This window comes from Elephas maximus, chromosome 16 (genome assembly GCF_024166365.1).
Source record: "Elephas maximus indicus isolate mEleMax1 chromosome 16, mEleMax1 primary haplotype, whole genome shotgun sequence".
Classification (NCBI taxonomy): Eukaryota; Metazoa; Chordata; class Mammalia; order Proboscidea; family Elephantidae; genus Elephas; species Elephas maximus.
Window position 1 is genome coordinate 8,439,824 of NC_064834.1, and position 12,244 is coordinate 8,452,067.

At 44.7% G+C, this 12,244-nt stretch overlaps 1 protein-coding gene across 1 annotated transcript in view; it reads right to left on the reverse strand.

Annotated features, from left to right (window-relative positions):
* Positions 1–1,442: 1,442 nt before the first annotated feature.
* RPS24 (ribosomal protein S24) overlaps positions 1,443–12,244 on the reverse strand; it is a 574,280-nt gene continuing 563,478 nt past the window's right edge. Inside the window, exon 5 of the mRNA XM_049855772.1 lies at positions 1,443–1,455. Within this exon, the coding sequence (XP_049711729.1) occupies positions 1,450–1,455 (6 nt within the window). The 3' untranslated portion in view covers positions 1,443–1,449. The remainder of the gene's footprint in view (positions 1,456–12,244) is intronic.

Consider the following 12,244-nt stretch of genomic DNA (forward strand, 5'->3'; position numbering starts at 1 on the left):
ACAGAGTGTGCCAAGACACAAAGAGACGCCCCTGAGGCCGAGGTGGAGAGGGCAGCTCAGAGTGCCACTGTCACCCCAAGCCGGTCCACAGTGCCTCCTCACCTCCCCCTAAATCCCACAGACCCCAGGGGTCTGTGAGCAGCCTTGAGGCCAGGGGAACAGCCTGGGGTTTTGCAAACAGATTCCTCTTTTCCCTCGGGTCTCCTGAAGTCCAACAGTTGAGCTATTTCCAGGGCAAATTACATTATTGTTGGGAGAATGGGGAAAATACCTTTCTTTGTAACTTTCCACAGAGGCTTAAGCACTAATGAGAATTCAAGAGGTTTCTGGTCCAGCCCCAAGAATTGCACTAAATCCCTGAACCTCTGTTGAGAGGTGAATTTTTAGCTCTCCAGAATGATCCCTGGAAGCTCTTTTGCCCTACCCTTCTCAGCTGCCAAAATGACTCCCCAAGTCTGTCCCCCCGTGTAAAAACACAATAAAACCTTATACAATCAGGAAAGTATTCAAGACTCGTAACAAATAATTGCCCTGTGACTGGTGGATTGGGTCCCCCTTGCACCCTCAATGGGCCTTTCTCTTTAACAGAGCAAATAAAAGGAACAGATGTGGGGTGCTGGCATGGCCCCACCGTGGTCTCTCATCGGGGCTGAAGGAGAGGGTCATAGGGTTCATCACCTCCAAACTAATGAATATGCACGGGGACAGTGAGGCCACAGGGAGGGCCGGGGAACAACACTGCCCCAACTGCTGCTCCAGACGCCAGAACATCTTTGGCTCATGGCGACACCTTCTTACTGAGTTCCCCTGGACTGACCTCCTCACTGGTTGCTGACTGGGTGATGGAGGATATCCACAGAAGAATCACATGTCCCAAGTGGAACTCACAATATTCCATGACAGGGCGACCCTCCTCTTAAATTCTCTCTTTTTCTCGTAATACCATTTCCTCCTGGCTGGCACTGCTGCTTATGATATCTTCTATCTCTGCCCATTTCCCTTTCCTCTCCTTTTTTCTCTCCTACATCTTAACTTGCCCTACTAGACTGTAAGCTCCTCATGAGCGAGGCCCAGGCTGATTATGACTGGTATGCTGGCGCAGCGCCTCGACACAGGAGTTACCCAGTAAATGGTTGTCCAATTAATACATAAAATGGAAAACATCGTGTTCCTTGAAAATAGGAGACTTCCTTAAAGTTTTAAAAAAGCAAAGATGTCACTTTGATGACTGAGGTGCACCTGACCCAAGCCATGGTCTTTTCCACTGCTTTATATGCATGTGAAAGTTGGACAGTAAAAAAGGAAGACAGGAGAAGAATTGATGCATTCAAACTGTGCCGTAGGGAAGGAATATTGAACATACGGTGGAGTGCCAGAGAGCGAACAAATCAGTCTTAGAAGAAATACAACTAGAATATTTCTTAGACGTGAGGATGAGAAGACTTCAGCTCACTTACTTTGAACACGTCATCAGTAAAGACCAATCCCTAGAAGAGGACAACATTTCTGGTAAAGTAGAAGGTCAGCGAAAACGGGGAAATCATCAATGAGACGGATTAACACAAGAGCCACAACAATGGATTCAAATATATCAAAGATCATGAGGATAGCTCAATATTGGGCAACATTTCATTCTGTTACATTTAAGGTCACCACGAGTTGGAGCCGACTCAACAGCAACTAAGAAGAACAACAAATTCTTTTCAAGATTGTGTGTACTCTTTGCAGCTTTGAATGTCTCTGCTCCAATTCCCCAACTGTGTTGTGACCATTTCAGCCATGGGAAAAGGCTTCAGGCATGTCTCACACTGCCACTAATAGCCCGGGGTGGCTGTGTAGGAACAGCTGTTGGTTTTGCCCACCCAGCACCCAGTTCTTCTGCTCCTGAGAGCCTCGACTTTCCTCTCTGGGGCTATCGCCCCAATCTCACCTGCAGGCCTTGAGATGCCCTGACCTCTCCTGGTCAAAGAGGAGGCCCAGGCCCCAAGCCAAGCCCACCAGGTCCTCTCTCTCCTTGGAATGTCAATCCCCTTGCCAATGACAAGGAAACACGGAAACCACCTTACCCTGCAGCGGCCTGGGAGGAGACTGCCCTGTCCGTAGTCTCCCCACTACCCACTGGAACTCCCCACGTTCCTGCCCTTGCTGAGATCTGGTGCATTAGCACTTGCTAGTCTAGTGTCTCTACTAACCCATCTCCTTCCAAGAAGTTCCATTTTTATATTTAAGTTACCTGGAGTTGGTTTCTGTTGCTTAGAACCCAGGCATCCTGAAGTAGGATTTCTCAATCCTGCACCATGGACGTTTCGGACTGGATTGTGCTTTCCTGTGGGTATCTCATTGGTAACCAGGGATTAGTGAACAACGGGTCTTCCTGATGCATTGAATCAATCTAAGTCCCTAGACCAGGTTTTTTTAGCCCTGGCACTACTGACTGATGTTTTGGGCCAGATAGTTCTTTGTTGTGGACTGTAAAATGTAGCATGTTTATCAGCACCCCTGGCCTCTACCCACTAGATGCCAGTTGCAGCCCCTAGCTGTGACAATCAAAATGTCTCCAGACATAGCCAAACAACTCCTGGGGAGCAAAATTGCCCCCAGGAGGTATAACCACCTAAGCTGATTTAGTGGTTGAATCTACATTATACAGCAATAAGATATTAAGTCCAAAGTCAGAGGGTCTGGGATTTTATCTTGCCCTTGCCTCCATGTTGTCCTAAGCTCTCTGAGCCCCCTACCTTGCGCTGCCTTCCTCTCAGGACGTGGCCAGAGCAGCTGCGGAAATGAGCCTGGAGAAGCCCAAAGCGCTGCACAAAGTTCACATTGGATGATCTGTTACTACCTCACAGGAGTCTTTATTTGTTAGAGAAGTTAAAACCGGCTTCTTGGCCAGATGGGCGAATTTGATGATAACGAAGGAAAGTGAATAAGGATCCAGACCAGTGGAGGCTGTCTGCGGTATCGACGTTTCACTTATCATATTGGGTGGCACTCTACAGACAACAGAGAAATTGTTCTTGCTGAGACAAACCTGTCTCTCTTCCATCAAGTGCTCTTTCTGCTATAATGACCAGCATGGCAGGGGTGGGAGGCGAAACAAGGTGAAATTATAAACCTCCGAGATAGGAAGGCTCAGAGCTGCCCTTTTAGACAAAGCAAAGCTCCAACCCTTTCTCACATGTCAAATTGAAACCTCCTTGGGCTTTGATAGAACACCAATTGATGTCTTGTTCTTCCCTTCTTGGGAAAGCTTTGCTTACCCTGGTGCTTTCTGAGACCACTTCTGCGTAGGTCCACCAAGGGCAACCTTGCTGTCCAGGTCCAAGTAGGGAACTCATAAAACCCTGTCCTTTGCCGTCCATGCTTTACCAAGTCTCAGGCACCAGCTCAGGCTAAAGGGAGACACAGTGTTCAGTATGGGGTCATGGAGAGCACTGGACTGGGGGTCAAGAGCGTGTGAATCAGGCCCCAGCTCCACCACTAACAGCCAAAGCTTGAGAACATCTTTTCCCCTCCTTGGGCTTCAGCTTCCCCATCTATAAAGTGATGTTTGAAGAAACTGATGAGTCTTAAACTTATTTCAGTTTCTCTTTGTTCATCCAAACTCCCTCCCCAAGAATATTCACTTAGACTCACATAGACGCTAAATGTCATAACACACATGAAGGTTCACAGAGCCCTTAACCACTAGCTGCTGTCGAGTCAGTCCCGAATCAGGGCAACCCCACGTGCGCCAGAGTAGGACTGTGTTCCACGGGGTTTTCAAGGCTGATCTTTCAGAAGTGAACAAACAGGCCCTTCTTTTGAGGCACCTCTGGGTAGATTTGAACCGCCAACTTTTGATTAGCAGCCAAGTTGTTTGTACCACCCAGAAACTCCTATGGAGTCCTTGGAATTCATGAATTCCAGGGTAAGGACCAGACAGTCCTTAAAGAGCCTCCCTTCCTTGGGTCGAACTTTGCTGAGTAGCCTGAGTCCATCAGTAGCTTCAAGCTACAGCACACAGGACCTGAATTTTGAAATCATACTTGTCTGGTTGGGATCCCACTCCTTCTCCAATTGGTTCTGTGACATCAAGCAAGTTTTCTAGCCTCTCTCAGCCTCTTTTTCTTTGTTTGTAAGGCAGTGAGATAGTATTCATCAACAGATATGTCTAAGCAGTAAATTTCATAATGTGTGTGAATCACCTGACACTGAAAAAATAATTTATTTTGCTTCCCAGCCCTCTCCTTCTCTCTCTTCCTCCCTTGAAGTCTTATTGGTATTTAGGTTCCTCTTAAAACCAGAGCCGAAAAACAGTTCATACATCAGGTTATTTTGACACCTAGGCAGGTCCTAGGGAAGATATGATTATGTAAATATTGCTCACAGTGAAAAGAGATAAATTTATAATTCAGGAAGAGACTCTTCACAAGCTGCGTGGCTCTGGTTAATTAGCCTAACCTCTCTGAGTCTCTTTGAGGCCCATCTGTAAATGGGAATGATAATGCCCCTCTGACAACTGCCCTCACCACCCATCTGTCACTTTGTTGTACTATGGTGGCTTGCGTGTTACTGTGATGCCGGGAGCTAGGCAATCAGTATTTCAAATACCAGCAGGGTCACCCATGGTGTACAGGTTTCAGTGGAGCTTCCAGACTAAGACAAACTAAGAAGAAAGGCCTGGGGATCTACTTCCAAAAATTAACCCTATAGGGGAAAAAAAAACTTATGGATCACAACAGAATATTGTCCAAGATAGTGCTGGAAGATAAGACCCTAGGTTGGGAGGTTGGTAACCATAAGGATAGCACAGGACCAGGCAGCATTTTATTCTTCTGTACATGGGGTCTCCATGAGTTGGAGTCAACTCAAAGGCAGCTAACGACAACAACTACCCACTCGGAAAATTCCTTCTCGGTGCCTGACACTACAATGAGCATGTTAGATGTAGGGCGTGTTGGAACAGCAGGTCTGTTGTGATAACGTCATGAAAAACAGTGAAGCGCTAGGCAGACATTTCACTTTCAACATTACGTGGAGGACTGAAGAGTATGTTGTCTACTGTGAACAGAGGAGGGACTTTCCCAACCGGAAGGGCAGGCGTGTAGAGCAGGAAGTGCCGCTGAGAGACATTGAAGTTGATGGGTCAGACCAATGAGTCAAGGGCTGTCTCACAACAAAAGGTGGGTGCCAGCTACAAGCCCCTTTCATGGAGGCTTGATGAGAAATACAAGAAGGACAGAAAGCACTGCAATTTCTTTTCCTGTAGGTTTTATATCTCATACGTCTCCCCTCATTGAAGGTCCGATTTACCCATTTCTCATTTAGCACTTGATTTATTGGGCACTGCAGTACAAGAGCTAAACTGCAGCATGAAATGGTAAATCTCATAATAAAATATCTAAATGATGTATAAAGACGGCTCTGGAAGACTGTGTAGGTAAGGCGGCGCACAGCTAGCCTAGCAAAATCCTGTGCTTCGGAAACACTCCCGAGACACATCCAACATGCAGACCTTTTTGTCTTTATTGAGCTGAACTGCCAACTCCAACGTGCACAAATACAGATTTCACAGGCAGACGTGCAGCCAGCTCCAGGACTGTGTTAGAAACCGCAGATCTGTTTGATGAGCAAATAATGCGTGATCAATGAAGAGTTGTTGTGATGAAATGAACGGAGAACAGTTGTTTGCTGAACATCAGATGTGGGGTAGGTAGTATGCAGACTGAACGAGAAAAACACAGTGTGCTTTAAGCAGATACTGCTGATCTTCTTGACCAACATGGATCCCCATAGGCTGAGAGTGGATTCCCTGGGGGGCGCACATGGTTGATGCACTTGACAGCTAAGAGAAAGGTTGAAGGTTCGAGTACACACAGAGGAGCTTCAGGGAGGAAATGCCTGGTGATCTGCTTCTGAAAAATCAGCCGTTTGTCACACTCTAACTTGGATTTTAGTTGTCAGGGACTCAACCTCCATGGCTAAAGGGTGAGGAATTTGATGGAAAGGATCTGATCTATGAATTCCCCGTCGCATCTAATACAGCGGTTCTCAAAGTGTATGCTGTGGATCCCTGGAGGCCCCCCAGATTTTTGCAGGAGGCCCACAAAGTCAAAACTATTTTCATACTATTACAAAGATGTGACTTGCCCTTTAGACTGAGAGTGTTGACGTGTGCGCTAATGGCGCAAAAGCAATGGCGGGACAAACTGCTGGTGCCTTAGCACAAGTCAAGGCAGTGCCACCAAACTGGGTTTGTCAGTATATTCTTCACCACCACACACTCACAGTAAAAAAAAAAAAAATTAAAATTAACTGCTGTGTTTAAGAATGCTGTTGACAAAGCAATAAAAATTATTTTAATTAAATCTCAACCCTTGTTTTAGTGTTTTGTGTGACCAAACGGAAAGTATGCATGAAACACTTCTGCCACACACTGAAGTGCAATGATTGACTCAAGGCCCCAAGGCAAAGCACTTGAGTGTCCAGCTGAAATAGCCGTTTTTTTCCGTGGGACGCCATTTTTACTTAAAAGAATGGCTGAAAGGTAAATGAAGGTTATCCACACGTGGGTATCTGTCAGACATTTTCTCAGCAATGAATGAAGTGACTCTGTCACTTCAAGGAAAAAAATTCACCGTACGGGATGCTGACGCTAACTTTCAAGTTAGAAATCAAAATAGAATTTTCAAAAACTTGTATCCACTACTGTGAGCTTGAGAGTTTCCTATACTTGAAGAATTTTCTGATGAGATCAGTGGTCATATAAATTAATGAGAATTTTTGATGTTGTGTAATTAAACGTGTCAACATTTGGAATGGTCTGTATGACTTGGTGAAACAATTTTTTTTTTAATTTTTATTTTGTCGTTGTTGAGAATATACACAGCAAAGCATACAACAACTCAACTGTTTCTACATGTACAATTCAGTGACATTGATTACATTCTCGGAGTTGTGCAACCATTCTCACCCTCCTTTTCTGAGTTGTTCCTCCCTCATTAACACAAACTCATTGCTCCCTAAGGTCCTCATCTAATCTTTTGAGTTGCTGCTGTCATTTTGAGCCTATGTGTATAGTTCTTAAAGGAGCATAATGCTCACGGCAGGCATGTTTTACTAATTCAGCTAAACTATTGTTTGGTTTTAAGATGACTTCAGGGATGACTTCAGGGGTATTTTTGGTTTAAGGTTTAAAGATTAGAGCAATAGTTTCAGGGGTTTATCCACCCTCCATAGTTCTGAAAGTCTACAGTCCATGAGAATTTAATTTTCGGTTCTCCATTGTCTCCCTTTTGATCAGGATTCTTCTATGGAATCTTTGATCAAAATGTTCAGTAATGGTAGCTGGGCACCATACAGTTTGTCCGGTCTCGTAGCAAAGGAGACAGTTGTTCTTTGAGGCAATTAGCCACACATTCCACATCCCCCTCTTATTCCTGACTCTCCTTCTTCCTCTGTTGCTCCAGGTAAATAGAGAACATTGTTGTGCCCTGGATGGCCGCTTATAAATTTTAACACCCCAGCTACAACACAATGAACTAGGAGGTACAACTAAACATGACATTAGGCCAATTAACTGGGATGGCCCATGAAACCACGATCCTAAACCTTCAAACCAAGGAACCAAATCCCATGATTGTGCCTAAGCAGTCTCAAGAGCTACTCTTTTTGTTGTTGTTGCTGTAAATATACCTATCACACAACTTTTGCCATTTCAGCTTTTTACACTTGTACAACTTAGTGACAGCAATGACAAAGATGATTGATATGTTTTCAGACCCACATCACAACTAAACGTTAAGCAACTAAAACTTGCTGAGTTTTGGTGTAATATCAAAAAGAATATTCACAATTATGTGACAAGGCAGTACACCTCTACATGTCTGAGTTTGGCAAGATTTGCTTCATACTTCAACCAGAACAACATATTGTGACAGAATGCGTGCAGAAGCAGGTGTAAGAATCCAGCTGTCTTCTACTAAACCATGTATTAAAATGATTTGCAAAAATGTCAATGCCATTCTTCTCACTAGTGTTGTTGTTGTTGTTATGGAAAATAATTATTTTTTCATCCGAATATTTATATTAACATATAATAGGCTTTTAGCTCTGATTTTAAATGAGTTATTAAATATTTTAAACATTTCTCAGTATTAAATTTTCATATCAGTAGGTATAATGTACATAAGCAAAAGCTTTTTCAGCTCCTCAATAATTTTTAGGAGTGTAAAGCATCTTAAGATGAGAAAGTTCAGGATTCTCTGATCTAACATAATCTTCAATACGTATCTTAATAAGTAAATAAATGGATGAATGAACATGCAAATGAATGAATGACAAGGTTGCTGACAAAATGATATGATTATGAATGATGAAAGTGAAGTGATGGGTTGTCATGGAAGGCTTCCAGAGGATCATCCAAGATAGGATATTTAGTGGTTCCTGATTTAAGGACTTCACAGATGAAAAAAATTTTCAAACTATTTTGGGGAGTGTATTAGATTTTTGCTGCTGCTGCAACAAATTACCACAGACTTAGTGGCTTAAAAAAAAAGGCTTAAGACAACATAAATTTATTCTCTTATAATTCAGGAAATCAGAAGTCTGAAATCAGTTTCACTGGGCTAAAGTCAAAATCTTAGGCTAAGTTCTCTAGAGAAGTAAAATCAGTGAAGAGTGTATCTACATATTTATATAGATACATACATACACACACTCACACAGATTTATATCAAGAAATGGCTCACACAAGTCCATGGGTCAGGCCGGAGGCATCTCTGACTCATGTAGCTGCAGGGGCTGACAAATTCCAAGATTGGCAGGTAGACTGCTAGCTCAAGTCCCAAGAACCAGAAGTCAGGTGACCAGGGGACAGCTGCAGGATCCAATGTGAGCAAAAGCCAGTGAGCTTTGCCAGAAAATCCATATATATTGGATGCAATCCACACCCCCAAGGAAACTTCCTTTCGACCAATGGACTGCTATACCAAATCTCATCATGGAGGTGATTACCTTATATCAGATCCCATTATGGAGGTGATTACATCATTACATAGCTGCCAAACTACATCATAACTGCCAAACCCCTGAGAATCATGGCCCAGCCAAGTTGACACACACCCCTGACCATCATAGTCAAGGTATCAGCGGGGCTGGCTCCTTCTGGAGAGGCTGAAGGGAGATTGTTTCCTTATCTTTTTCAGCTTCAAGTGGCTGCCTCTATTCCTTGGCTTGCGGCCCCTCCCTCCGTCTTCAAAGTGCATCCTTCCCATATCTGCTTCCTTCACCACACAAGCTTCTCTGACTCTGACTCCTCCTGCATCCCCAGTATAAGGACTGTTGTGATTGTATCCGGCCCACCGGGATAATCCAGGATAATCTCCCCATCACAAGATTCTTAACTTAATCACATCTGCAAAGACCCTTTTGCCATGTAAGGTAACATGCACAGGTTTCAGGGATTAGGACCTGGACATATTTTAGGAGATCATTATTCATTCTACCACAAAGACCAACATAGAGTGGCCAACTTTTTATTCGGTCAAGTAAGGACATTCAAAAAGAAAAACAGCAATAATAAAAACTACAATTCTGCCATCCCCATCATTTCATAAAAGTCAAGGCATTTTAACAGAAAAAAAAAAAGGAAGGATATAATCTTGGCCTCAAGGACAGTGTCTGTATTTAATAAGTTTAGCTTTATTGCACCTCCTGTTCCTCACTTTCACCCTTTGCCAAGGTCCAGCTAGCACTTTGCACCGCACCAGGCTTTATAACCATTGTTCTACAGTAGGACTTAGCAGAGTGAGTCTGTTAAGGGCCAGATCTAAGTATTTTAGGTTTGCAGGTCACATGGTCTCTGTTGCGATTACTGTGACAGCAGCCATAGAGAATATGTAAACAAATGAGCATAACTGTGTTCCAATAAATCTTTATTTACAAAAACAAGTGGTGGCCAGATTTGCCCCATGGGCCATTGTCTACTGACCCCTCCTCTAGAGGACTGGGCAGAAGCAGGTTGGGGACCAAGCAGAGGCCATTCCTGCATGGTCACCATGGGCTCTGGAAGAGCTGAATTTATCAGGATTACCATTCGCCTGTGTAAAAATGGCATGGCAGCGGCGTCAGACCTTGTCTAACTTCACAAGAGGGAAGGAGACTCAAGATCAACAGCGCAAGGCTGATTCCTATGAGGTGGAGGTCAGACATGCCTCCTCTCTCCGCCATCTTTACTAATTCTGACCCCAGCTGTTCCTCCCACGGCACTCTCTACTTCTCTGCTGAGTTCAATAATACATCGCAATGACCACACAGAACTCACAGACAAATCTCATGATTATGGGGTTTACTAGAGAAGTAACAGGTTACAATGCATGTTCAGGAATGCTCAGAACACAACTCTCCCATCAGGACAGCCTCTTTTCAGCTGTGTCCACAGGCATGCCTCACTCTGGTCCTTGGCCTCTGTCCTGCTAAGGCAAGTGTTACAAAGCTCTTTGCAGTGGTTAAGCATTTGGCCGCTAACCAAAAGGTCAGCAGTTTGAATCCACCAGCTGCTCCTTGGAAACCCTGCAGGGAAGTTCTACTCTGTCCTATGTCAGAATCAACTTGACAGCAATGGGTTTGGTTTTTTGGCTTTTATTAGTGTCCACGGGTGCCCCACACCCCGGTAAGCTTCGGCCTGAAAGCTCTCAGCTCTAGCTCTGTGGGTTGGAAAACCTAGCTCCACCAAGTGCCTGGAGGCACCATACTCCTCCAGCAAGCCTCTGGCCCAAAGGCACTCAGCTTTCTCACTCTGTGAGCCGGGAAGCCCAACACACTGTCTCCTACCAGCCTCTCCTGCTGCCTTTTCTCTGTCACCGCCTCTTACCGTCTTCAGTGTTACAGCTCTCTCTTTCTCAGTCTCCTGGTTCCAGGAGCTTCTCAGCACAGGGATCCCGGGTCCAAAAGATGTGCTCTGCTCTTGGCTCTTCTCACTCTGTGGTGGTGAGACTCTTTCCTTCCTGCCTCTAGGAGGGCTCATTTTAAGCCTAGCAGGATGGCAAAACTGACCAATCCACTTGGTGGGCCACAGTGACCTTATTTGTACAGTGTCACCCAATCACTTGGGTGGGAGTTACCAGACAGTGAGAGAAAGGCCACACAAAAACGATCCATCACATGGCAAATAGATGAGGGAAATCTGGCCAAAAACCTGGCTGCTCCACACGGGTACACCGAACCTGTCCTTTCAGGCATCAGAGGAGCACAGGAGTGGATGAAGTCACTGAACACCCCCCGGCAGGGTAACATTTACGCAGAGTGAGCAGGCTCTCAGCCCCCCAGCACTGGCATCTAGGGGTCACATAGTGAGGTGAAGCGAAGAAAGGCAAGTTAGCTGGCTTGTCCATGGTGACACAGAGGGGGAGAGCTGGGACATGAACCAGAGCTCTCCTCCACATGACAACGTGGCTGTAGGACAAGGACACTCCCATCTTGCTCCATACTCCCATGGGGGAAATAGAGTCGCAGGTAGATTTTGAGATGCATTTAAATGCCCCAATTTCTTGGGCTCCAAAGCAGAAAACTCCAAGTCCGTGGCTACCTTTCAGAACAAAGGGATGCATTCTTAGAATGTGAGTCTCCATTGCCATCTCCTCCCTTCCAGGCTGTCGAGATTCGCCAGGCAGCCCTCTGCCAGCCATGGGCACATCCTCTCCCCAGCTGTCAATCTGCCCGTCTGATGAGGGGCACACACACGGGGTGGCAAAGGCAGGGGCGCATGAGCCACATCGCTTCTGACAGGCGAGCACCAGAGCTGTGAGCATATGGCCTGGAAGGCTCCCCAGGAATTTCACGGGACATTTCCCGCAAGATGAGACCGAGCCGTTCAGGAACCTGGATCCAGAGAGAGAAAGTGCAGAGAATATTTTCCTTGGAAATAGATACAACAAATATGCCAGGGAAGAGTTAATATCTATAGTGAAAGAGCCCTTAAGAAAAAGGTGAAAACCTGAAAGAAAAGTGGAAAAAGATATGAAATGGCCACTACACTTAAAATGAAAATTATATTTACTGTTAATGAAAAAATGCATGTTAAAATAGGATACCTTTTTACTTATGCTTTAAAAGAATAATAAATAATTTTGGCAGGAGTGCAGTGAGAGGAACACTCTTCATATATTGCTGGTAGGCATGTAAACTGTTACACATCAACTGGAAATCAATCTGGTAATACAGATCAGGAATAAAATATGTAAAAATTATGTATTTATATGTA